Raw genomic sequence first — 25,809 nt, 5'->3', positions numbered from 1 at the left:
ACTAAACCCAATGTGTTTCTAGGGTGAAACAGGTGGTTCTGAGGTCTCAGTGTCTGCATTATCCGTACTTCAGGTGGTGCATCAAGCACATGTCCAAAGCACATAATTCAGGTTAGTTGCATATGGAAGAATTCCAGTTGGGATGGTCGGGAGCTTCTCCATGATGAGCACCAAAGGTTGGTAGGTGATCATGACACAACCAAGTGAACAAAGCATATTGATTTCCTTTTAAAATTTAGTACTACCACATCTATGTAAATTAAATATAATCATATTCTCACTGTACAAAATATATAGAAGTATTTTAAGCAAGAAGTTTACTCCTGATGTGGTTACTTCCTTTCAAAATACTGTCATACCCAAGCTGTGGCTGGGGAATTAATCCTTTAAAGGACTGAATCAGGAAAATCAGAATGGTGTATGTATGTAAATGAATTGTGTATATATAAAAGTGACGTGTGTCTTCCATCTTGCTAAGAAACTCGGTGCTGTCCTTCCCCCAAAAAGATGTGGCTGCTACAGTCTGTGCATGTCACTTTTAAGGTACTAAAATGGTGCTATAATGTAGGCTGCTAGAGAGCATCTAATTCTTCCATGCTGTGGGATACCATGAATATACTTTGAAAATATGTTCAGTATGTTTGAGATGTTTTAAAACCTTGGGTATCAGACTTTGAAAGGAAATTGGGTGTTTGCCAGAATTGTCAGAGATGCGTAGGATATTAGATTGTTAACTCCCATGGGAATTTTAAGTGATGCTCATATTTTATATTTTCTATCAAAGACTGATATATGTTTCTTTGTGATTATTTAGAGGAGTTATCTTTTTAGTGCTTCCAGCAATTCACTTTTGCTGTCACTATCCACACGAGGCTGCATTTCCTCTGTGTGGTGATTATCGCTGAGAATTCCCCTTGCCATCTTTGAACTTTCCTTTGTTACCGAAGTCTGAACTTTCATGTCATTTTAACAGCTTTAGCACCCTCTAAATAATTAGCCAGGTCTAAAATGGAAACTTTAATGTCTCTCCTGTTGCTAAAAAAACCTCAAAGTTTTGTAAACAGACTGAAATTCTGGAACATTTATTGGTAACACTAGTTTAAAATGACAACTTTTAAATGCTTTTCAAATTACGATGTAACATATCAACCTGTGTGCTAAATAAGTTAAATGAAACACCAGGTTTTTCTCCCTGTTTCTGGTTGTGTTACAATACCTTTCATGCAGCTGCCAGATAAACTTTTAAAGCTTGTGCTTTAAGTCTTGCTATTCTATTTATTATCACTGTTGTCATTAATGTTTAATTTTGAAAGAAGTGCTGACAGAGAAGTCTTAAAGAACAGACCAGGAAGTAATTTCTTCAGTTCTATTAAGAAGAGAAATGAATAGATGAAGTCTTCAAAAAGGATTCAGACATAAAGTTAAATAGTCCAGCAAGTAAAAGATGACAGTTTGGTTTAAATTCCAAGACCTTGTCTTGCCTTAGGGTATGTTCTTTTAGCTCAATTTTGTTTCCTAGTGAAGGAGACTGTTGTAAATATGAGACACATCACCATTACTAAATAAAATGTGACCTCGTGCTGCCTAAAGCTGACTTGCTGCATTGGCAGATTCTAGAGTTGTTCTGAATCTTTTGTAGGTGTTTGGAATGTGAAAGGCCTATTTTGATACAGGATCTGTGTCTGGGACCTTTATTACTACACAGCATTGCTAAAATACTCAGCAAAGGTTTAGAAAACTTAACAGCAAATAGTTCATTCAATATTATATTCAGAATGATAAGTTACAGATTAAATGGGCATCACAAGATAATAATGGGATTTTTCTTAGGAAATCTTCAGTCACCTGCTTGCAGTTAAACATCTGCTTGGGTTTATGTTGCATTGACAGCTGAAACAGTATCTGTAGGTACTTGGGATTTTATTTACCTCTGAGGAACCTGTGGAGGTGAAATTTAATTCATTCTGGTAAAAGCATTTGATAAAGAATTGAGTTGATGCTGATGTCATTTTTTTCAGTGAAAACAATGAAATATATGTGCCATTTCTACCTTTTCTCCTGCCTCCCTTTTCCTTTTTACTGGTCTTAAACATGACATATTTTGACCTTTGGGTCACAGTCCAAACATACTTCAGAATTCATCATCTCTTTTCTGCCCCGTGGCTTTGTTGAATCAGTGTGGTATGTACTTTTCTGTCTCATTATACCTAGTTTTCTTCTTCCTTGATAGGTCTACTGTTGAACAAGGCCCTGGTGTTTTTAAAATGGGAGTTTGTTCTGCACTTAGCCCTAAGACCCCTTAGTCATACAAAACCTTGTTCTGTAATTTCTGTTCATTTTTTTTCCTGTTTGGAGATTTTATTTTCCACTTTGTTTGTCCTTCCTCTTGTGCTGGTGCTCAGTCTGTGAGCAATTGTTGTACTCATCCAATATTACACAGAGGAATGAGGGAAATGGCAGCATATACTTTCTTCCTCTCAGTTGTAACTCTCTTCAAATAAAGCCCACAAAGTATTAAATAAGGAAGCAGCCAAAATAAACTATTTTGAACACAATTTTTACCTGTAAAGAAAGCAGGACTTTTCTGTAATTTCCTGTTGGATTTTCTCTTTGCCTTCCACTTAAAACAGATATTGGAGACCATGGGGAAGGGTGGTGGCATTAAAGTCATTATACAGTAAGAGGCAAAATAAAAGCACTGTATTTTCTGAAGATCATGGTCATTCACAGAATCACATAGTTTTCTGTTCTTTTATGCCATGCCTTGGTGTGCTTATCCGTGATCCTATTTAGGAGAGACTGGATGTGCATTTCAGGGAACCTCACTGCCTAGAAAAGAAGGGGTAACCATTTAGTGACTAATCAAACCCTAAGTGTGATGGAAGGGAATGTTACAATATGGTTTTAGTAGTTGCTCTGCATGAAGGTGGTGTAAGAACTGATACATGAGTATTTCCAGGAGTGAAAGACATATTGCTGTTTTCTTACAGGACAGAATTTCCTCTCTCTATAAAGGACAAATTTTACATTAATTTCTTCTGCATCAGTGAAAGATGCTTCTTTTTGCTGCTCTGCTTGCACTTCCTATTACACAATGGTTTCTAAGGGGTTGCTCTGTCATTTGGCTTTTAGGTTGTATTTGCAAGATTGTAAGGGGGGGATTCACATAGTGCAGGTGTAATATGAAAGTTCTAGTAAGGAAATTTGCACTTCGTGAATCCAGACATTTTTTCTTGGATTGCAATTCAGTCATTTCCAAACTCTGAGCATTTCTTTTGGATTTATGGATGACTGGAAGGTCCAAAGTCTAGCATAAATCTGAATTAGCTGTTAAATGCTTCATATGAAAGAATGTTCATCTTGCTGTTTGTATGTCATTGTCATTTCAATGTCATTGGTTCATGTTAGAAATGTAAGAGAGCATGTAAAAATAATGCATTTTAAATGTCATTTTAGTGTAACACAACAATATGGGGAACAGTCTCAAACCAAGAGACCATATTTTTATTTTTCCATTAATACATAGGTAGGTTGTTCTTGAAAAAGGAACAATTGTATAGAAAGAGAATAGAAAAGGAAAATGTCTACTTCAGAATTCAGACTGATATTTTCCCCACTTCTCAGGTTATCATCAAGGCTATTCATCCAGGATTTTGCTATTCTTTCTAGAATCCTAGTGGATAAGTTAAAAGAAAAAAAAAGTTCAGGGATGATTAAATAACAAAAATATCAAATAGTTTCAACACAGAAGAAAGAAAATTCTGTGTGGTTTGGTTTTTTGCATTTCTATACCTGCAGAAGGATTGATTTGTGATCAGAAAGTGTTGTTTAGTTAAAAACAAAATCTCTCAAGCTTTGAGAGATTTCAGGGTGGTTTCTGCTCTTCTTTTAGTCACAACTTTTTCTACTTTTCTCCCTGTTCTCTAGAGATACAAGCTAATATATGCTGGTTAAAATTTGTGCCAGTGTCATTTCATATATTGTGATTTAAAAATAAATAACCACCATTAAAGAAGTAAACTACAGGAAATTTAAACATAAGAAAAAAAGTCTTTGCTTATGAGGGTGGTCAGGTATCAGTGGAGGCTTCCTAGACTGGTTGTAGAGTTTCCATACTTGGATATGTTCAAAGCCCAACTGGATGTGGTCCTGGGCAACCTGCTCTAGTTGACCTTGCTTTGAGCAGGCAGGTCATTCTGGAGACCTCCAGGTTTTAATAGTTCTGTAGTGTGGTGAAAGAGCCTGTCTTCCGTATTTGGAGATAACTTCGCAGTGATATTGCATATTTAGGATGAAAATGTTGATGTAGTCTGCATGTGTGCATTAAAAGAACTTACTACTGTGCAGTTTTTCAGATTATGACCAAGGAGATCTTTTATTAGTAAGTCACTTCATGAATGTGTTTTGTGTGTTTGTATTTTGAGATCTATTTGAGTTTTTTAACTTAATTCCACACTAAAGTTTTGAAGTGGCATAATTAAATACCATCTCATCAGTGTCTTTTATAAAGATTAATGAATTTATTAGAAATTTCAGATGTGTACATCTTTCCAAACGTTGTGTTCTGTTTTCAATTTTTTTTAATTGAGTAATAGCTAATTTACTACCTTCTTATCTTCCACAGATCTAAAGAGAGAAGCCAGTATTTGTCACATGCTGAAGCATCCTCATATTGTTGAACTGTTGGAGACATACAGCTCAGATGGAATGCTTTATATGGTCTTTGAGTTGTAAGTTTCTCTCTTTGATTTTACCTTTCTTTGTTGTCATTTACTAAATAAAATCCTACAAGTGTGTCTGCTCACACCTACATGTTTTGTAGCTCAGAGGTCTGGAGTGCCATGAAAATGTTTATTTCTGGCAAGAACAGGTTGTCCCAAATTAAAAAAGTTGTCCCACTGGCAAAGTGGTGAACATCAGGGCTTTCTAAAGACAGGAAGCTGTTTATTGATGACTGCTGTGTCCCTAACAAGGTTCATGAGAACAAGTTGAAAATCTGGTGATAGACATCATCCTTGGGTAACTGATGATATTCTGTTCTAGTTGTGAAGTTTTTATTTTTTCAAGATTATTGTTACTTTAGCACTGCTTTTCCATTATTAGATAAAAAAGTAAAGCTCATTGGAGTATTTGGATATTCTTGTAAGTCAATAAAACTGTTCACAATAACTTAAAAGAGGCCTTTGTTTGAAAGATATGTTTTGGAAGTTTCAGTGTGAGAGTTTAGTCAGAAGGGTGACCAAAACATGACTTCAGCAGAGGACAGGTATTTTTAATCAACAAGAAGAACTAAAAAAGGGGGGCAAGCCCCTAAATCAGCAGTTTTTTATTTGAGGGAAAATTATTAGTCCTTCCAGAGTTAAGTTTTATCTAAATGGGAAGGACAAAAGCAGACATGCAGGATGGTAATTTGTGCATGTTCTGTATTCCATCGTCCCTCTCTCTCTGCTTTCCACCTACCAGCTCTTCTTTTTATGCTCCACATATATTCATTCCCAGTGTGTCTGGGCATAAATGTTTGTAACTCTTAAATTTCCCTGACCTTCCTCCATTAAGTTTTCTGATGCATTTTACCTGCTTATGGTGGAGCAACCACATCATGCCAGTGTGTTAGGTCAAACTGGCTTGTCCACTAGAGCCAAGAATTTGATTTGAGATATGCACTTTGAAAATAATTCTCACATGTTTTACCATTGAGGTAGTGGAAAGGCAAGATGTAATGGCAAAAAACCTAGGTAAAGATGAAAGTTGTTGTTTGAAAATCTTCTGCTTTTTTTTTTTAGGTGATTTTATAAACTTATGATTTTGTAAAATAATTATGCTATGCTTTCCTCTCTGTACATTTTGATTCAATACTGACTTTGCGTTTTTATTTTGTAAATCCCAAAGCATGGACCAAGGGACTTTAATTACCCTATTATGAAATAATTATGTACACCTTGGGGAGACATACTCTGATAATTAACAAGATTTTGAAATGGAAAAAAGGTTTTGCTTCTATTTTTACCACGCTGATAGCTCAGAAATATGAGACAAAAGCAGTAATTATTTTTTTAATGGCAAGCCTATTATAATTTATGTTTGTACACATAAAAATAAGTCTGAATAATTAGAATTACTACACAAATACTGTACCTGACTTCAGGCCACATGAAAGAAGGAATTACGAGGCTAAATTATTTGAAGGATAATAATTGTTTACCATATGTGTGCCCTTGTTTCCTTTGTACACTGCAAAACATCACTCTTTTGTAACAAAGAGCGATAGAAAATGAGGCAGTAGGAACACCTGTGCTGAAAATGTGGCAGGGAATGGAAGAGTTGTGGGCACAATGTGTTATGCTGGAGGGGATGCTTTGGTAAAGTGATTCAGCAGAAGACTGATGTTTGCTGTGGAGTAAGAACAGCATTGTCTGAGTCTGTGTGGGTTAGTGACATACTGTATAATTGTGACCATATTAAGAAACCTGTAGTTAGCAGAAAAGCAGCTACGCACGTTTAGGTAACTTGTCTTCCCTCATACTGCCTCCTGTTCATTATGCTGTTATTGTAACAAAACTCAACTGATTTGCAACAAAGTTCTGTCCACACTAATAAAGTGAATTTTATTAGAGTCTAGTTGTTCAGAAATTACTGAGAAGGGGAAGATACCACAGATCTGCAAAGGAGATATAAACCTAGCTGGTGATGAGCTGTTTGTGGGCTGGCAGGTGCTTTTCAGACCCAACACATGAAATGCACAGAATAACTGAACCTAAAACTTTGTGCCATCACTTGTAAATGAGACACAGGTCCACTGCTGTTTCATAGGCTGTGAGCTATGTGGAGCAGCTGCTAGGATGACCCTGAATATCTTGCCAAATCTATTGATACAAAAAAGTACAAGTTGAATAAGCAAACGTAGCATACACCTGATAACAACAGATTGTAACGCTCAGGAAAATATACAATTTGTGCCCAGTTTTGAAAATGTTGGTTAAAATAAACATTTAAAAAACCAAATCACAATTCATAGAAGCACTGATGAACATGACCAGCAGCAGTGAGGTTTAACACCAAAAATTGAGCTATGTCTTTAACCACTATTTATTCACAAATTCAAGCAGTCTTTAGAATGGGGCCATATGTGTGTTACCAGCAGGTTGCAGTTACCCATGTGGTGCTGCTGTATTAAACTGCAAAGAAGCAGTGGGTTGTAATAGATGAAGTGCATATGTAGAGTAAGAAGCAGACTCCATCCCAGAAAATCTTATTGCTGAAGTAAAATTATTATTTTAAAAGTACTTAGATGTTATTACATCATAAATGAGAAAGGATGTGCCTATGCCAAATGATTTCCCTCACACACACCCCAGCTGCCCCCCAGAAGGGTAATGGACTCTTTATACTGATGGAAAAGATCCCTTGGAGGCTCTAGAGAGGTCTTACATCTGAGAATGGCCAGCTCTACTCCCTGTCATAGAGTTGCCATTTCCTTTCCCATTCCTGGTGTTATTTGTTGACAGCTCTGTACAGAATCATAGTCTAATTTAGATTGGAAAAGACTTCTAAGATCATCAAGTCCAACCATTAACTCAGTACTACCACCACTAAGCCATGTCCCTAAACTCCACATCTACACATCTTTTAAATAACCCCAGAGATGGTGACTCCATCACTTCCTGGGCATCCTGTTCCAGTGCTTGACAACCCTTTTCATGAAGAAATTTTCCCTAATATCCAATCTAAACCTCCCCTGCCACAACTTGAAGCCATATCCTCTTCTCTTCCTGTATTTTACCTGAGAGGAGAGACTGAGCCTCACCTGGCTACAGCTCCCTTTCAAGTATTTGTAGAGACTGACAAGATCCCTACTGAGCCTCCTGGTTTTACACAGAATGCTGTTTTCTGTTTGCTGTACAAGTATCACTTTCATATTCTGTTGCTTATTACATTTTTTTCTAATGATCATTGATTTCTCTCAAGGAGATACTTTGGTTAGGTTCTGCAGTGTTTCTAAAACAAGGCAAATATTCCTTTTGAAGTGTCCAAAACCCACATTTTAGATTTAGAGTGCATTACATGCAGTTTATCCTCACTATAATCAAAGTGTGTGGACTGAGAGTACTTTTCGTGCTGAAGAGCTCAGACAGGAGCAGTGAGTGGATTGCAGATACCTTCATATCTGGTCATTTGCAGAATATTGTCTCACCACTATATGTAGGTGGGTTGCGGTTTTTTTTTTTAGTGCATTCTAAGAGAGTTTTGTCTTTTGGGGCATTAGAAGAACTGATCTATTTAGATTTAGCAGTTAGGATGTGTGTGTATATATATATATATATATATATATAGTTGTATACTTATAACTTTGCCATTTAACCTAGCTAATGTGTAAAAATGCTTTAGTTTTAAATTCTCAAAATCCGTAAAATCAGTACTTTATCAGGGTTGCAGTTACTTAGGTGTGCATTAAGCATAAGTTGATGAGCTTGTGGGGGTGCTGGTGGGTGACAGGCTGGACATGACCCAGCAATGTGCACTCTCAGCCCAGGAAGCCAAACATGTCCTGGGCTGCATCCAAAGCACTGTGGGCAGCAGGGCCAGGGAGGGGATTCTACCCCTCTGCTCAGGTGAGACCCCACCTGCAGTGCTGCATCCAGCCCTGGGGTCCTCAGCACAGGAAGGACATCAACCTGTTGGAGCAAGGCCAGAGGAGGCCACCAAGATGATCAGAGGGACAGAGCAGCTCTCCTGTGAGGAAAGGCTGTCTCAGTCTAGAGGAACCTCTAAACAGATGCTGAGAAGGCAAACTTGGGAACATCATTTAATTGTTCATAATGAACTAAAACCTAGTGCAAATAAGAGTATTTGGACTTTTTTTGGTCTTAGTTTTCGGAGGTTACTGCGTAGAGCTTCAAGAAAAGCTAAATGCTGTAGTTTTTAAATTAATTTATGGAAGTTTATTTGAGGTAAGTGATGATGGCAAGTATATAAAAACTGTGCAGCTGAAGGAAAAAATGCCATTGTTCACAAGCCTTGAACATACATGGTACAAAATTCTATAAACTCAGCTACGAGTAATATGTCAACTCTTAATTTTTTATTTTTTTAAGTAATACTACCGTTCCCTAAATAAAGCAGTGCTTCTAAAGCTTTCTGATTCTTCATCAATAAATTAAACTGTAGACCACATCCTATTAGGTCATCTGCAAATTCAAAGCTATCATACCCCAGTATGAAAACATAAATCTCTTCTGGAGTATAATGTCTGTTCTTCAGTCACTGTTACTGTCACAGCAGATTTCTGCACTGAATATGATTCAGGAGTAAATTTTCTGGGCGGTTTGTAACTTATCCTCAGCATTGTGCAGAAGAGTAGAAAGATTTTCAAGATGAACAGCAGCACTGAGAGAGCTGTGGAAAGAGACATTTATCCAAAGGGCAGAGATCCAGGCACAGTTCTGCTAAAAATATGGAGGAATCAATAGTAGAATATGGGTTAATTGGGGGACATAGTTCATACTAATACCCAAACATTTGTGTGAGGTGGTATTTTTGGATGGTTTTTATATATATGTCTATGTATGTATGTTTATTTTTCTTATATATATATATAAAAATATATATATATCAGTTCATGTACCTGCCGTGAGTGCCCTCTGCTGGTGTCAGGGGGTTCTCTCAGGTTATGAATTGTAGTGATTTTTCCCAACTTTCTTTGCATCATCCACATAAGTCTTCAGCATGGATATAGCTTTTTTTTGTTTATTTCAATGGATTTTAACTTATCTTTTTTTTTTTTATGGTTTTCATGTGCTTATGCTGATACTTACAAACCCTTGAGACTTCCTGAACTTTCCTTACATCAGTATCCCAAAACTTAAATGCTCTTGTATCACACAAACCTTTCAGTTTCTGCAGAGTCATCTTGTAAGTAGTTGAGGTGTTGCTGAGTTTTTAGTCTGTTAGTGCACTGATTTTTCTGGGGTTGACTCTTGCTTTCTGCAACCTCAGCTAGACAAAAGTCTTTTGATTTTTCAGGCAAAATTCAATATCATGTATTGAATGTATTTTATCACATGGGGTGATACAAACCCTCTTTATATATTAAAAAAAATGTACTCTTAAAAAAGGTTTTGTCTTGAAAGAGTGGTCAGTTGAAGTCAGAGATTAAAATACACCTGCTGCATATTTGTGCTTTGGAGACCCACAGAAGTCATCTTAATGGAATAAAAATTTCAAACGTATTTGCCTTAAAAAATTAAAACTGCCACATACTGCTAGAAAATTTAAATGAAAAATGCTGGTATGTGTAAGTGGGAGGTAGAAATACATGTTAAAGACTGTTCTGATTATTAATACCTTGTTTAAAGGGATGACACTCTTACTTCAGTGTCTCAGCAACTATCGATGCTGCTAAAAATCTTAAGTGCCTCTGGACCTTTATTCATCCATAGTTTATAATAAGTCAGAGTGCAATTAGTTTTCTAAAGGGTTCTGCTGTTTCATGAGAATGACATCTCAACTTTTGGCAGTTGATCATACATCTTGTATGTTCTACAGTGCGAGAAAACGCTGGAAAAGCAATTGACGTGAGAGATTTTTCCAGTGAAATCCAGGTTTATGCTGCTCTCCTTGAGCCTGAGCCCACGGCTGCTGTCCAGGGCCATGTGCAGTGCAGCACAGCACATTCTCTGGGTGATGTTTAGCCCTGTGCACAGACAAGCTGTAGGAAATTGAGCAAGACAGAAAAACCACTGGGGAAAAAACCCTACAGAGGAATATATTGATGCAGTGAAGAACATTCGTGGTTTGGCAATACAGGTTTCTTTGCACTTCTCAATGTGCATTTCTTTTGGTCACTGGTCTCTCTTACAGTTGTCAGTGCTCTATCCACGTGATAGTGTATTTTGTATGGGGATACCTTTTGGATTTATTTGGGAATTAAAGCTTCTGCACATGACATGTGACTCCCTAAGAAGTTTATTATTGCAGGTATGTAACACCACAAAAGTGATTGATGCTGACATTCTGGTTAACTTAATGAAACAGCCTGGTAATGTTGGCTTTCTAGACACCTTGCAAATTCTCTTTTTTTTTTTTTCCCCTCGAGTCTTTATGGAGAGGAAAAAGAAAAGGTGTGAAGGCTGAAAATGGCATGTTACAATCGAAGTGCCTTGTTAAATGTGAATTATGTAATTTTTATTGTTCCTGTTAGCTCTTGTTACTCTCTCCTTGCCCCATCAAGCTGTGAATATTTCTAGATATCAATCTGTCTTAGGTCACTTACAGGAGAGGGAAAAGGAGGGCAGTTCTGCCACTCCACACTGCTTTAGTTTTTGAGAAATGGCAGTCTAATTTCAGCCTAAGATCTATGAATATACCTGCATCTAAAGTGTAATACTACTTATGGTGGGAAATTAGATCAAGAAGACTACAGACAATTAGGGAGAACAGGAAAAAGGTGTCAAGAGCTAGTGATACAGTATATGGGCTGTCACTGTTCTCAGGTGACTTCAGTGAGGCTGTGAGGTGTAAAATCTCATCTTGACTGCTTAATTATCCTTATGAGAAAATGCCAACTGGAAAGACTGCACTACTTTTCTAGAGTATTTCTTAAAGTCTTCATTTAAAATTCAATTTGAGTAAGATTTTTTTGTTACTACAGTCATTATTATAGAATTGCACTGGTAGTTCTTATACAAACACACTTAACCAAATATCAGGCGTTGGCTGTTAACTTGCAGAGCCTTCTTGTACAGAGCATTGACTTCCTGCTGTCTTGCACACCTTGCTTAATGAGCAGTTTAGGAATAAAAGAGATGTTTGGTATTGCCAGTATTTTAACAGAATTGTTATATGACGTCAGGGACATAAAATGGTTAACCTGTGCCAAGCCATTTTCTATTGGATTACCTATTAAATGCTCTTTTATGGTGTAATGCACTGTACGTGTATCCAGAGTATTTTATGTAAAATTTATGTAAATGGAGCAAATAGGTCTTTTGGAGCATTTTTATGTAATTGATTATAGTTATCTGTCTTAAACATTTTTCCCTCTTTTTACTTGCAGTATGGATGGAGCAGACCTGTGTTTTGAAATAGTGAAGAGAGCAGATGCTGGATTTGTCTACAGCGAGGCTGTAGCCAGGTATGTATTATAATTTTAATTAATCCCTCAGGATAAATAGAAAAGAACGGAATATACTGTTGTACAGTCTGTTAGCTAAAAGTCAGACTACTATAAATAATCCTGTTTCCACACTCTAGGTGTTTATTACAATAATTAGCATTTTGTCATTTACCAGTTATATATTTGAATGAGATTATTGAGTAAAACAGTATTTCACATCCAACACTTAATTGTCTGTCTTTGCCTTTTTTGGATCTCTCATGATGGCATTAGGTGCTTTGCCTGACAGGTGTGAATTTTACTGGTCTTGCTAGATGGAGTTGTCTTTTTTTTTTTCTGGCTTATGTATCACTTTATTTATGGTCACTTCAACTTTTGAAACAGTATGAGAGAGCCTATAAAACTGCAGAAGGATAATAAAAGCCAGTGTCCTAGTGGCACAGTTGTTGACCTCAAAGCCCATGAGGTTAGTTTTTTACTTTTCTCCACGTTGTAGATTTTTTTAGCGCTGTAGAAACCAGGTTGGAAGAGACATCAAGGAGTCTTTATGTCAACCTCCTGCTCAAGACAGGGTCAGCTTGGCATTTGAATCATGTTGCTCAAGACTTTGTCCACTGGGTTTTAGAATACTTTCAAGGATGGAGACTCCACAGTCTCCCTGAGCCATTTGGTTGCAGTGCATAGTTATGTTCCTAGAGAAAAACCTTCCTTTTAACCAACTGGAGCCTCCAGAGGACAAGGGTTGCCTCCCTGAGCCCACAATAATGCTCTGTCTGATGCAGCACAGGATGCTCTTGGCTTTCTTGACTCTACTGTGGTCAGTGATCTCTTAGGACATCCTTTGGACACAGGGGAGAAAGAAATTGGTCTCCAATCTGCACCAAGAAAGCCAAGATCTTGGTCCGATACTTTTCCAGATAAATCAGGCACTTATTTCCTTTCTGTGTTTTGTTATTAAAAAAATGGACAGTCCTAACTTCCTTGTCATTTGAAGCAGAATTATTGGTCATTTGAAACCTTACAAAAATACAGATTTTTCTTTTCTAATTTTCCTTGGCTTCAATCAGAATAATTCTCAAACTTTAGCTTGTATTATTCACTATTGTAAACACAAACTTCTTTCTACAGAACCCTGTATAATTGAGGTTAAGTTGGTTTGATTAGTTTTATATAATTAGACTCTTAAAACTTAGTTTGTTACATGTTTATGATAGTTTTTCCTGCAGGTTTGTCATGCATAACGTGTTTGTTTTTTTCAGTCATTACATGAGGCAGATATTGGAAGCTCTACGTTACTGTCATGATAATAATATAATTCACAGGGATGTGAAGGTAAGGGGGTTTAATTACTCTTTTTTTCTTCACCACAATAGTGTCAACTACTGAATTTCAATTTATGTAATTCAGAAGAAGAGGGGAGCTCTAGAAAAGGAATCTCTATTTGCTGAGTGAATCTTTACTCTTATTGTCTCATCTAAGATTAAAGATCTCTAATTAAAGATCTCTAATTTCATCAATATAGAACATTTAGGAGGTCTGTACTCACAAATTACACGTGCATTTGATTACAACTTGCTTTGAAAGTCAGTTTAATTTCTAGTTTTTGAATATTCAAATGAAATCTGCTTGCATTTTTTTCTTGTTAGGAAAATGTGTATATAAATTAATTGCATAAATTAAACTGGAATTGGTAGTTCAAGGGCATCAATTTGACAGTATAATGACAGTCCTCATCCACACTAAGATTTCAGAGAGATGCACATGCTTAAATGCTACAATATTGGTAGTATTATCTACTTTTTGCAGGCAGTCTTCAACATTTATTATTATGAAAACTTCTCTAATATAAACAAGTTTGTGAGGAGAAATGCAGTGTTTTACAACAGCGTATGTACACTCTCTTTTTGATCTGGTGAATTTTGTACTATTTCTGTCAATATTTATGGAAGTAGTTTATCCCAAAGTATTTTAGTGTAAGTAATTGGGAGTTTTAACTGAAGTGGGTTTGACAGTCTTCAATTTGAATATACAATTTCTTTGTTAATGTCATTCCCTAAAATAGTTATTCCCACTTCTCTGAGAGTTTCGTTTTATTCAGAGTGAGCCAAACACTATAGGAAGTAATGAAAATTCTAAGAAGCTCTGATGGTGCAGTTTGAGAAGTGAATCTTGGGCTTTAGTGGGTAAGAGAAGATTCAAACTCCTCCAGGTGATCTGTGAGGGAAGAGAGTACAGACACTGGGCTGATGATTTTCATTTAAAGAGTCATTTGTTCTTGTGTACACAGACATTGCAGACTTTCCTAGCCTCTTATTTTTGCTTCTAGAATCAAGAGGATTATTGTATAATAGCCTTTTTAGTTTTTTAAAGTTTGGTATTTTAAAAGTAATTTCTTATGTGCAATTCAAAGGATGGCCTCGTAACTCATGGTAGAACGTGTCTTAATGTTCTGTCTTGAAGGTTTTGAATTCTTTTAATTGTTCATTTTTGGTAACACATAAGAATTTCTGAATGAACATCATCTTTTTGTTGCTGTGTCTTTCTGAAAACTCCACTTGGTTTTGTTGCACTATGTGCTTGAACAAAAACAAATTTCAGTTTCAAGGACCTCTGAGGGAGGCCCATTTTAATGTGTGTAAAGTGGGAATTTATTTTAGAGCTTGTCCAGTCTCTGAAAACCTCAGAATCGCAGTGTTTTTTGAAATACTATCCTTACAAATAACTGTTCAATTAGATTAGAAAAAATGTGTCATTGTAAAGCAGTGTAAACCAACAGTGTTTCATGTTGGCAAAAGCAGTGCAGAACTACAGGGTTTGGGTGCAGAACACATTGAGCTAACTGCAGTATCCCAGCTCTAGATGTCACTGTAGACAGTGTTTTGAAAGGAAGTAGACTAAATGACCAGTTTCCAAAATACTTGAATGGATGAAAGCTCATTTATAAAATCTGTAAGGTTGATAAAGTCATACTATTTTTTTTTCCTTTTAAGCTTTCTGTGAGTGTTATTTTGAACTGCAAAATATTTGATCATCATCTGATGCACAGGCAAATTTGCACCTTAGCCCATGCAAGGATTAGGTGTCTTTTAGCCACTGGTGTGCTCACTTAGCTCCTGACTGATTTGGTAGAGCTAGACAGGAGTACTTCAGTTTGCTGTATTCTTGTGCCAGAAACTTCACCTGACTTCTCCAACTGACAAGATGTACCAAAGCTTCTGGAGCACTGTGGAGCCTGTGACAAACTCCCATATGCTTCAGATTCACCTCTGATGACAGAATCAAAACATGAAAGCTTTCACAAGATGACCTGTAGCCACCTTGCTATGTCAGAAATACCCAAACGATGGCTACCAAAAGTAGCAGCATTGAAAGGGAGATTTTTTCCAATACAGAATGTTATTGCACAGCAGTTTGTGAACAGAGTAATCTTTATATAAGAGAACAACAAAAGGGGAAGGGGAGTAATGTTGGTCTGAAATGTTTGTCTTTTCCTGTAAAACTCTTGCTAAGGTTTGAGTCTCATTTGTCACTTGTTCATTTTTGCAATAACTGCAATGGAATGGTTTTTATCAGTGAAACATCAGGAGGTTTTGCAATCTTCTGTTAGCCTATATTGTGATGTTTATGTAGCATTTTGCATAGTTGCAGAAATCTTGTTATAAAGATACCTTTTAATAAAACTGATACGGGAGTAATTTAATCACATCAAGAACTTTAGTTGCTGGAATTTTCTCCTTAATTCATTCCAAATACTCCAACTTGGTGCCATGATTTCCACGTAGTTTGAGTGTTTGTATGTGTTTCTGATTAGCAACTTGATTAGTGTGCAACTGGAGTTGGGGCAGGCTTGTCAGCGAAATGCAGACATCCCAAATTTTTACTGTAGGTTATCTTGGTAGGAATGAATGCTTGTTTGCAGTGTGGTCATCTAAATAGATGAAACTGCTTAAGCAAAATACATGAATTCTGCCTGCTCTGCTATTAAGATTCAGTTCAATATTTCTGTGACTGGGAGTAAAAACACTTTTTCCAGGGAACAGGACTAAGCCTTATGCACTGTGCTGTGTGTCATATACAAATCTGAGTTGGTCCGGGTGACTTGAGACTTGATCTGTGCATAGATTTGCATGTTGATTTTTGCACTGTACAGAACTTAATTGGCCATATGAATTCTGAGAACACAGTTACCACTTCTGTCTTTCATTACCTGAACTGCCTGTAGTTCAGCACTTCAGATCTTGCCAGTAGTTTAACACTCTTACACTTCTGCTTTTAGGCATATCTGGGAAATGAATAAAACTAGTGTACATGTATTTATGTGTTTATAACTCTATATTCAACTACATAAAAAAATTACCAGAATAGAAGCTGTTCTGTAAGACCTTCTTCTCTTTCCAATCTTTGAATATCCAAAACAAGAAATCTGTTGCATGTTGCTTTCCTTCTACTCTTTTCACTTTGAACTTCTTTTATGCTTTATGGGATCATTCAGTAATGATTGCTGCTGCTTCTGTATTTTCAAGAAATTATTAGATCCTTGGGATCCAGTAGAAACTTCTTGGTGAGGATTTTGTTACATATTAAATTGTTTAAAAGTTATTAAGACTGCAAAATCACTAACAGGGGTGGAACTGAAGTGTCTTACCTGGCCATGTTTTTTTCTGAGGAGCCCTTCCTCATTCAATGCAGAAGTTAAGAGGCTCCAAGAATAAAGCTTTCAGTACCTTTTCTCAGTGTTTATTCAGGCAGTACACTTTTCTTCCTCTTTATGTCTAGTCCTCTGCTTCCTATCTCAGAGTCCCTCTGTTTTGTCCAGCCCTTTTTCTAGTGTACCTTTAGCTGTTTGCTGGGTGATCAGAAGCAGTTTTGCTGAGAATTATAATTATGCTGCTTGGCCTTCTTAGAGCTCAATATTTAATGCTTTCTGGTCAGTAGGTTTATATGTTTCAGTCATTTGCCCAGACAGTCAGAAAACATGTGTCTTCTGATCTTCTGATTGATGAGCTGGCTACCCATGCAGCACATTGGAATGGGTTAACCAAAAAGTAGACAGGCACTTGGAGTCCTTAAACTGCTTTGCAAACTGTGTGCTGTGCATATTTGCCTTAGGATTTTTTGTTCACTGCAATGGAAATGAATTATTTTTTTTTAATTACTATGCAATTGACAAGTCACCTTCTAACTTCTGATTTGGCCACAGGATGTCTAAGCAATGCAAGAAGTTTGCCACATCAACTGTGTTATGCTGTAGTATTTTTCTGTCTCTCCCTCATGCCTTCCAGGTTTTCTCGGATTTTTCCTCCATGAACTATTCTGCCAAATACTAGACCAATGTAGTACTCAGTTTGTAGTTTCTCCAATTGCTTGTACTGCACAAAAGCTTCTCCACCATTTAAAATAAGAAAAACTTTGATGCAGATAAAAAATTTAAAGGAGGCATAATCTTGAACAGACTACATAGGAAAAAAGCAAGGCATGTATCATCATTTTTTGGCACTATGTAGAAATGTTGAAGTGAGATCTTGCTAAGAGTCTATCACAATGTTATATTTGATTAGTAATTCCCAAAGTTTTGTTCATTTTCTTGTCTTTTTGATAAGTGCTGGGGAGCAAGTGGTTGTGACTAGAAGGGTTGGAGAAAGAATGATTTCAGCCTATGCTGCCATCAACAACTCTGTGTTAAGAGAAACAACCACAGTCAGCCACATGCTGAGGTATCCTAACAAGCGCAGCTACATTCCCTATAAAGTGTATTTAAGAAAGGACAGAAGTTTTGGGTTCTGAGTTTGTATCTGTGCAAATAATAAGGGTGCTTTGGTAGTGAACATATTTGCTCACCCAGACTTGCAGCTGCTGATCTAAAACCAGTCTTGTCAGTGGCACTGAGCATCTGGAGGACTTACACTGCTCCATTCAGTCTTGCTGTAGTTACTTGACCGTCACTTGTGGTTCAGCCATTCCAGGACAAATGTCTGTGCTTTGTTCAGCCTTTTTTGTGAAGGAAACCTGTGTCCAAAACCTGGGGCTTTTTTTTATGATGGGTGAGAACTGGGTCCTCAACTTGAGCCTAGTTTCTGCCTTCTTCCTTGATTTTTTAGGTAAAAACACTGTCCATAGGTGAAACATAAAATATCTTTTGCATTTCATGAATGGATGGGTATTACACAGTTCACTGTACAGAGTGCTTGGATTCATTTGGATATACACATTGAATTTATTATGGCTAATATTGATGTAGCAAGCAAGATGATTTGAAAAAAAATACAATATGTTATTATTTTATTTGAATATTTACCACTTCATATCAAAACATGGCCATAGGTAGTTAAAATCAATTTATTGATAGTTATAGTTACTAAAATCTTTCCATATTCCTTCCCATTTCAGTGAAAATATCAATGTCACGTTTTTGATGTTCTGGTGTGGATTTTGTAAACAGGCCATAAAGACTTTTCTTAAATGTTTTATCTAACAGAAGGGTTATAACTGGATCTAAACTGCTTTTAGCAGCAGCAAGGCAAGTAAGGAAATTTTTAATTTCCACTAAATAGTTTAACCTTGGGCAGTCATTATGTCTAAGCAGTATGTAAAAAACAGGCCTAAAAATATGATACGGAAGAAAGCAGACAGTTAATATCATCTGGATGACAAGAATGTTTCTTTTCACTTTACTGTAAATTAGATGTTTTTGTCCAATACAACTGTTTTTTTGTATGTCATTCAGATGTCTGGTAAGAGAATAGTATGACCACAAAACTGTCATAAAAGACACAAAAAAACATGCAGTGGCAACAGAACCTGCAATCATTGCAGTAGATTCACTAGCTTCTACCTGGATGTTGTAGCAGCTGGGAAAGTATTCCAAAGCCTTTGCCTGGACATCATATGTTATAGCTGTTACTGTTATGCAGAGCACAGTAAGCCATATACCGATGCACAAATATTTAGCAAATTTTGGCCGACGAAACGCTTGAAGCAAACATCTGGAGAAGTTTTCATTAACTGCTTGGGAGTACTGTGTGTCCCAGTTCTTCTTCAGCGTTGCATACTGGCTCAGAGCAATTGAGCACAGGATGATAATGGTCACATACATGCAGACGTGCATGACCAGAGTCCCGAGGTGACACGCTATCCGGCATTCCAAGGACTCGTAGCTCCAGCGCTTCCCTCCTGCAAAGTAGGCAGCCAGGAAGGGCATTGTGCTGCATACAAACAGATTTGCAGTCACAAGGTTTGCCAGGTAAATGTATTGTGTTTTCCTTGTGGGTGCTTTCTTTGAAAGTATCCAGGCAGCGAGAATGTTTCCAAAGCTTCCAGCAGGGAATAGGCAGGAGTAGATGACAGGCAGAGCTACAGTGGTAGCTGAGGATGGCTGAAGAAAACATGTTGAATTGTTCATTTATGCCAGTATATCTTGAATGAATGGTCAGAGCTGAAAAACAATTAAAAAATTATTCTTCTGTAATGTTCATTTAACATCTCTTTTATTCCTTGCTCATATCTCAGCTGTTTCTGTTTCTCCCCTACTTTTCAGTGTTCCTAACAGCTGTTTGATGCTGTTACCATCTTGAGTTTGCATGAGGTTACAGTTTGAGTGTTCTCTTCCACTGAGATTTTGTGAAGAAAAGTTGGCTGATGTTAAACCCCTAAGATTTTATGTGCATAGAATCTAACAAAATACATTAGGAACTGAAGGTTCAGGCAAGGGTCTGGCAATAACTTCTGCGATCTTGGTTTCATTTCTCAGCCTGCTGGAACATCTGTAACCTAATTTGGAAACCATTTAAAACCATTTAAAGTTTACATAAGCAAATTAAATGCTAAGTATTACTTTGCAGAAATGCAGAGGAGCGTCCAGTACCTCCATTTAAGTACAAATTAGACTCAGTATGATGTAGGAATCTGGCTAAATGCATTTATTTTTTGCTCATGTCTGTATCTAATCTTATTTTATCAAAGCTCCAATATTAGATATACATTTAGTCTATATTTGTAAACATATAAAATGGTTGTCAAAAACTGCATTATTTTTTCCAAGATCAGTTTTCAATCTTTTCTCAATTTTCAAACTGAAAATAAGAAATAAATCAAAGTTCTATACAATGACTGTATTGGTATTTCAACTTACTAACCTGTACTGGAGAGTTTTTACTTTTGTATGCATACATACATTTTAGTGCAGTGTATCCTAGTTAGCTTTTGCTTCATATAAAATCATACAGAACAAATTAAGAGATTTCAAACTTACAGACAGATAATAATTTTTTGCAGACAGCTGTAAGCAAATGAACTCAGATGCTAAAGAGGATTCTGTGTAGGTATGATAAAAAGCCCAGATGCTGAGTTTAGAACTCTGCTATAGGCAGTGTTTGACAACTTGCAAATTAAATTAAAAAATTAACTTTCCTAGCTGTTGCAGTTTAGTATGCACTGAGTTCATGTCTTGTTGAACCAAAATGTTTATGACGAGTTAAATTCACGAAACAATTGCTGAATGTACTCATTTAAAAGTCTGATGATAGTTTTGTGTCAATGACCAAATTTTGTCAGGTAAAACAAAGTAGTAGTTTGAAGCTTACCTGTGCAAGCTGAAGGCACCTTCCTTTGCTGAGAGGAAATATTTCTGTCTGATGGCTGTTCTGTCTCCACTGCTGCGATGAAAACGGTGACACTTGACTGGAAAGTACAGTTAAGAACAATATCTTTCTGACATAAGTAGGTTTTCAGAGTGTACTCTTTTCTTTCACAATGTCAGAAAGCAGCTGGGCATTTAAAGTTCAGACAAGATGATATTGTCTGTACAAAAAACATTGAAATTAGGTCAGGATCAGCTCCATTAGGGAAATGACAAAAAATGAGATAGTGTGGAAGTGTGATTGTAACAGTCCTTTGGGGTCATGTAGGTAAGGCACAGAAACATCTTGCAATCCTTATATAGTGCTTTCCTCTTTTTGGGGGCTGGGGGGGTTCTCTTTAGGACTGCCCACTTTCCAGTGTGAATAAAAAAAAAAAGAAGTTGCTATTTTATGTGTGAAAACTTGTCTTTTCAATGACATTTAACAGTTTTTCAGCTCCAGGAGCTACCACAAAGCTGACTGTCTGTTCCTGAAGCCCACATACAATATTATTGTGTTAGTGTATGTCCAGACATGAGTGACCAAATGAGTGACAGGAGCACATCTCTCCTGTCTAGTCAGGAGATGGATTGTGGGGAAGCAATTTTCAGCTGATGCATCCCAGGCATCAGGCAGGGAAAACAGACTCATTGTCCAAAAAATACAGTGTTTTATACAAATCATCCAGAAGTGTGCACAGGACAATTTCCTTCCTCCACAGAATGATAGGTTTGATCACAAATCAGTCAGATCTGTTTAGGTCTTCAAAAGTTGAGACCTGTGAATTTTTTTCTGTCTGATACATCTGTGGTTGTATAGCTTTTGAACAGCTATAAATAAATTTCTTATGAGAACAGAAGAGATACCAAAATTGCAGAAGTTTTTATACTGTAAGGTTCTTGTTTTGCTAGTTTTGCTTTATGTTGAAACATACACTGTAAGAATTCACCTCAGTGATCTATTATCAATTTTATTTTTCAGTCTCATTAACTTTTTTACTAAAATGATGGACATGTATGCTGGCTTCCTATTTAGAATGCGTAGCTGAACTCATTTACAATTAAATTTACTTGCTGTGGAGTATTAGTAATTAGGTTGTAATGCTGTAATTAGTTTACATGTACTTTAAGTTTTGTTCTTTTTAGATTTAATTATACCTTTTGGGTTTTTCTCCACATTTGAATGCATGGTTATATTAAAATTTGCTCTAACAGAAAGGGTCTTGTATTTATTAAATGTTTAATAGTCTCTTACATAGTCTTAGAAGTCCTTGTTATTGTGATGTTCCATTGAGGTTTAGTTACAAGAACGCATATCCTGAAATTTTGCTATGAGTGGTGTGAACCACTCTAATAACCAGCGTTTTTTAATTGTTGTTGTTGTTATTATTATTATTTGGTTGGTTATTGACTGTTGCCTGTGGTATTTATAATTCAATGACAATAACTTAAGCTGTAGGAAGAGTTAATGCTACTTTTTTTTTCTGATTATTATATGATAATTATTATAGTGAATTATAATTCATCAGACCTCATTTTGGAATGGATTACTGAGATCAGTAGCAAAGGAATGGGATAAGTTTTTTAAAAAAATCCCCTAACCCAGAAATACAGTAGCAGTTGGTCCTAAGCTGTAGTAAGCACCTTCCTTATTCTTTTAGTGGACTATTTCCATTCACCTAACTTCTAAAAGATGTATTTTATCTAAAATATATTTGAAGGTACTCAAATGGTACAAGTGCTTCTTTTATGTGATTCACTCATAAGTTCTTCATAATTATTTTCACGTGCATCATTCACATCAATTATTTATATTTTCTGTACTCTCAGACCGTGATAACTCTTAATTTATACATGTTACTGGATTTTATATACCAGTAGGCAGCGTATGTTGCATTTTGTCATTGTATGCAGAAAACTTGTTTTCTGGCCCTAAAAACACGAAACTCATGAAATTCGTCGGCTTCAGCAAGGCTTTGACACTGTCTCCCACAACATCCTCAGAGGCAAACTGAGGAGGTGTGGACTGGATGAGTGAACAGTGGTGGATTGAGAACTGGCAGAACAGCAGATGCCAGAGGTTTTTAATCAGTGGCACGGGGTGTAGTTGGAGGCCTGTCACTAGTGGTGTCCCCCCCCAGGACTGTTTTAACTTACTCATCAATGATGGGTGAAGTGGGAGGTGCCTCCTCAGCAAGTTTGTTGGTGACACAAAGCTGGAGGAGTGGCCGATACCCCAGAGGGCTGCGCAGCCCTTCAGAAGGACCTCGACAGGCTGGAGAGGCGGGCAGAGAAGAACTCTCTGAAATTCAACAAAGGCAGCTGGAGAAAAATAACCCCAGGTACTAGGACAGGCTGAGGCCTGACCTGCTGGGAAGCAGCTCTGTGGAGAAGGACCTGGGTGTCCTGGTGGACCACAAGCTGTCCATGAGCCAGCAACGTGTCCTGGGGACCAAGAAGGCCAATGGGATCCTGGGCTGCATTAGGAAGAGCATTGCCAGCAGGTTGAGGGAGGTTGATCCTGCCCCTCTGCTCAACCCTGGTGAGGATCACCTGGAGTGCTGTGTCCAGTTCTGGGCTCCTCAGCACAACAGAGACATGGAACTCCTGGAGCAGGTCCAGCGGAGGGTGACAAAGGTGATCAAGGGACTGGAGCACCTCTCTAATGAGGAAAGGCTGAGGGAGCTGGGCCTGTTTAGCCTTGGGAAGACATGACTGAGAGGGGAACACATCAATGTACGCAAGTATCTGAAGGGAGGTGTCAGAGGATGGAGCAGGCTCGGCCCAGCAACAGGACAGGAGGCAACGAGCAGAAACTGATGCCCAGGAAGTTCCACCTGAACATGAGGAAGAACTTCTTTCCTGTACAGTGACTGAGCACTGGAACAGATTACCTAGAGAGGTTGTCTCCCTCACTGGAATATTTCCTAATGGGAGATATTCCAGACTCATCTGGATACAATCCTGTGCCATGTGCTCTGAGATGACCCTGCTTGAGCAGGGAGGTTGAACCAGATGAAACCCACTGTGGTTCCTTCCAACATGACCCATTCTGTGAAAGGTGTTTCAGTTGGCCACTTATAACCCTTACCTATCATGTTACGTGTTATAACCAGTTCCTGCTGTACAGCTGAGTATGGAATATGTTGGCAGCAGTTGCTCCTTGTGGGATGGAAGGAGGCAGCAGCTTGGTTACTTCTGGCCTCTGTAGCAGTCCTGGTGCCTGTACTGTGGAAGGCCCAAGACCCACTGTATTGCATTTAATACCAAGATAAGTCTCTTAAAGTGCAGTGGCTACTATACAAGTCCAATCCATGTCTTCTTTCCAGAAAAATCATTTACCAAGTAGCTTGCTTAGGACTTTGACTTTTGGTGCTTAATTTTGATGGGATTTTTTTTCCTTAAACATTCAAATTGAAAGGTATTTTTGACTGCATAAACTCTTTAAGACAGATGCACTGTACGATAACCATTTCCAGTTGGATACTTGGATCAGGAGAGCTGTTGTAGAGCACCATCATTCCCCCCTGCCTGCTTGTCAGCTTTCCATGCAGGGGTGACCCAGTGTGTGCACAGCACTTTTGTTGTCATGATTTAATGAGGATTTTCTCTATAATCAGTATATGTATTTAATACTGTAGGAAGTGCTTATCAAAGCGAAATCGTCTAAGCTCATGTTTAAATCTGCTCGAGTCGAGCATTATGCTGAATCAGTGAAGATAAAAATATGCGACATTTAACATAGGTCTCTGTTTGCTGTTCAATGATGATTTATTTTCACCAGTTTTAAAACTTCCCTTGTGGTTCAGCAAAACAGACCTCAAATGAAAGTTCCCATGTTGTTTGCTGAATTATAAGTGTGTGCAGTGCAGCTCTGTGGTATCTTTAAGGATATAGAAATGGGGATATATTGCACTCACAGTTTCAATTCCTTGGTTGTCGTACAATGTGCAGAGTTACGTGTTTCACGGAGTCTGGGTAATTGTTTTACCTGGACAGGCAAAACACAAGCCAAGCAACGTCTTTTAGTATGGAAAACTTAGCTTGAGGATGACAATACTAATAAAAATAATCTTCCAACTTATACTTCAGGTCTTTAATGTTACTTTCATTGTACATCTCCCAGAGGTCTTTACAACTATATTTGCATCTAAAAAAGCACTGTCTGTGTATTGCTCATGAGGATTTTTATTGTTAACTTCAGAAGTTGGTTTTTAACATGAAAACTGTGTTGATCATCAGAGACAAATAGGAAGCTTTCTCTGTTATTCTGCACCATACTATAATTCATGGGTTTTCAAGTTAAATATGTTTGTGTATAACAGCTTTTTGGGTTTTCCAGGTTCTTCTTAAGCTTCTGTGAAAATGCAAAAGTAATAAAGCAAAAATAAAAATCTAAAACATGGCAGTAAAAGCAAAACTGATACTTTAAAAGGTAGCTTCTTTTGACTGCTATCGTGGTTTAAGCTAAAACCAACCAGCACAGCTGCAAAAGTCATTCCTTACTAATAAAGAACACTTCTGTACCCTCTGACAAAAATGATCCTGTCTTTTCTTCAGAGTTTTAATTTGTTGTCGACCATGTTTGTGTTTTCATCTTCACCTAGTGAGAATTTTTGTGTAAGGAATAGCAAGTATATTTTTGATTTTAAAGCACAGTCACTTATATCTGTGGTTTGAGAGTTCTATGAAGAAGTTGGCCTTGTTTTATAATAGGTGGAGAGGTATACTACTTACTTTATGCAAACTTAAAGAGACTTACCATTTATTTCTGCATTTCCCACTCTAACTGTGCAGTTAGTGCTAAGGCTTTTTCCAGCTTCATCCCTTACCCCCCAGTTTTCATGAGGGCAGACAAATCAATTATTTTGATAACACAACATGGAAAGATTTGATTGATTTACTTCCCTCACAAAATGGCTTAACTCTCACAATGTCTGTTGAACAACTTCTCTTCACAGAGTTTTCCTACCAGTCCACTCTATGATCAGTGAACAGTGCGACAGCTTTTTAGCACTTTCTCAGTTCTCTTGGATTCCACAGAGCCCTCAGTAGTTGGGATTTTGTGTAAGGGATGGAAAAA

At 37.3% G+C, this 25,809-nt stretch overlaps 2 protein-coding genes across 11 annotated transcripts in view; one reads left to right on the top strand and one right to left on the bottom strand.

Moving 5' to 3' along the window:
* Positions 1-25,809, top strand: part of CASK (calcium/calmodulin dependent serine protein kinase) — a 200,651-nt gene that overhangs the window by 78,310 nt on the left and 96,532 nt on the right. For all 10 annotated transcript variants that reach the window (XM_027688827.1, XM_027688824.1, XM_027688832.1 and 7 more), the window contains exons 3-5: positions 4,625-4,730; positions 12,053-12,130; positions 13,372-13,444. In XM_027688827.1, the coding sequence (XP_027544628.1) occupies positions 4,625-4,730; positions 12,053-12,130; positions 13,372-13,444 (257 nt within the window). The remainder of the gene's footprint in view (positions 1-4,624; positions 4,731-12,052; positions 12,131-13,371; positions 13,445-25,809) is intronic.
* GPR82 (G protein-coupled receptor 82) lies at positions 18,432-21,369 on the bottom strand. Its single transcript, XM_027688836.1, has 2 exons — positions 20,692-21,369; positions 18,432-19,544 (listed from the first exon to the last, which is right to left on the bottom strand). The coding sequence occupies exon 2, from the start codon at positions 19,509-19,511 to the stop codon at positions 18,468-18,470; it is 1,044 nt and encodes a 347-aa protein (XP_027544637.1). The 5' UTR covers positions 19,512-19,544; positions 20,692-21,369; the 3' UTR covers positions 18,432-18,467.

Source organism: Neopelma chrysocephalum, unplaced genomic scaffold (assembly GCF_003984885.1).
Source record: "Neopelma chrysocephalum unplaced genomic scaffold, ASM398488v2 Primary Assembly neopelma1_76, whole genome shotgun sequence".
Classification (NCBI taxonomy): domain Eukaryota; kingdom Metazoa; phylum Chordata; class Aves; order Passeriformes; family Pipridae; genus Neopelma; species Neopelma chrysocephalum.
Note: the sequence above shows the minus strand (reverse complement) of the source record. Positions and strands in the feature narration are given on the sequence as shown.

What these genes read in the sequence shown, in the direction of transcription:
- GPR82 (XM_027688836.1), bottom strand. Translation starts at nt 19,511, where the DNA reads ATGAACAATTCAACATGTTTTCTTCAGCCATCCTCAGCTACCACTGTA.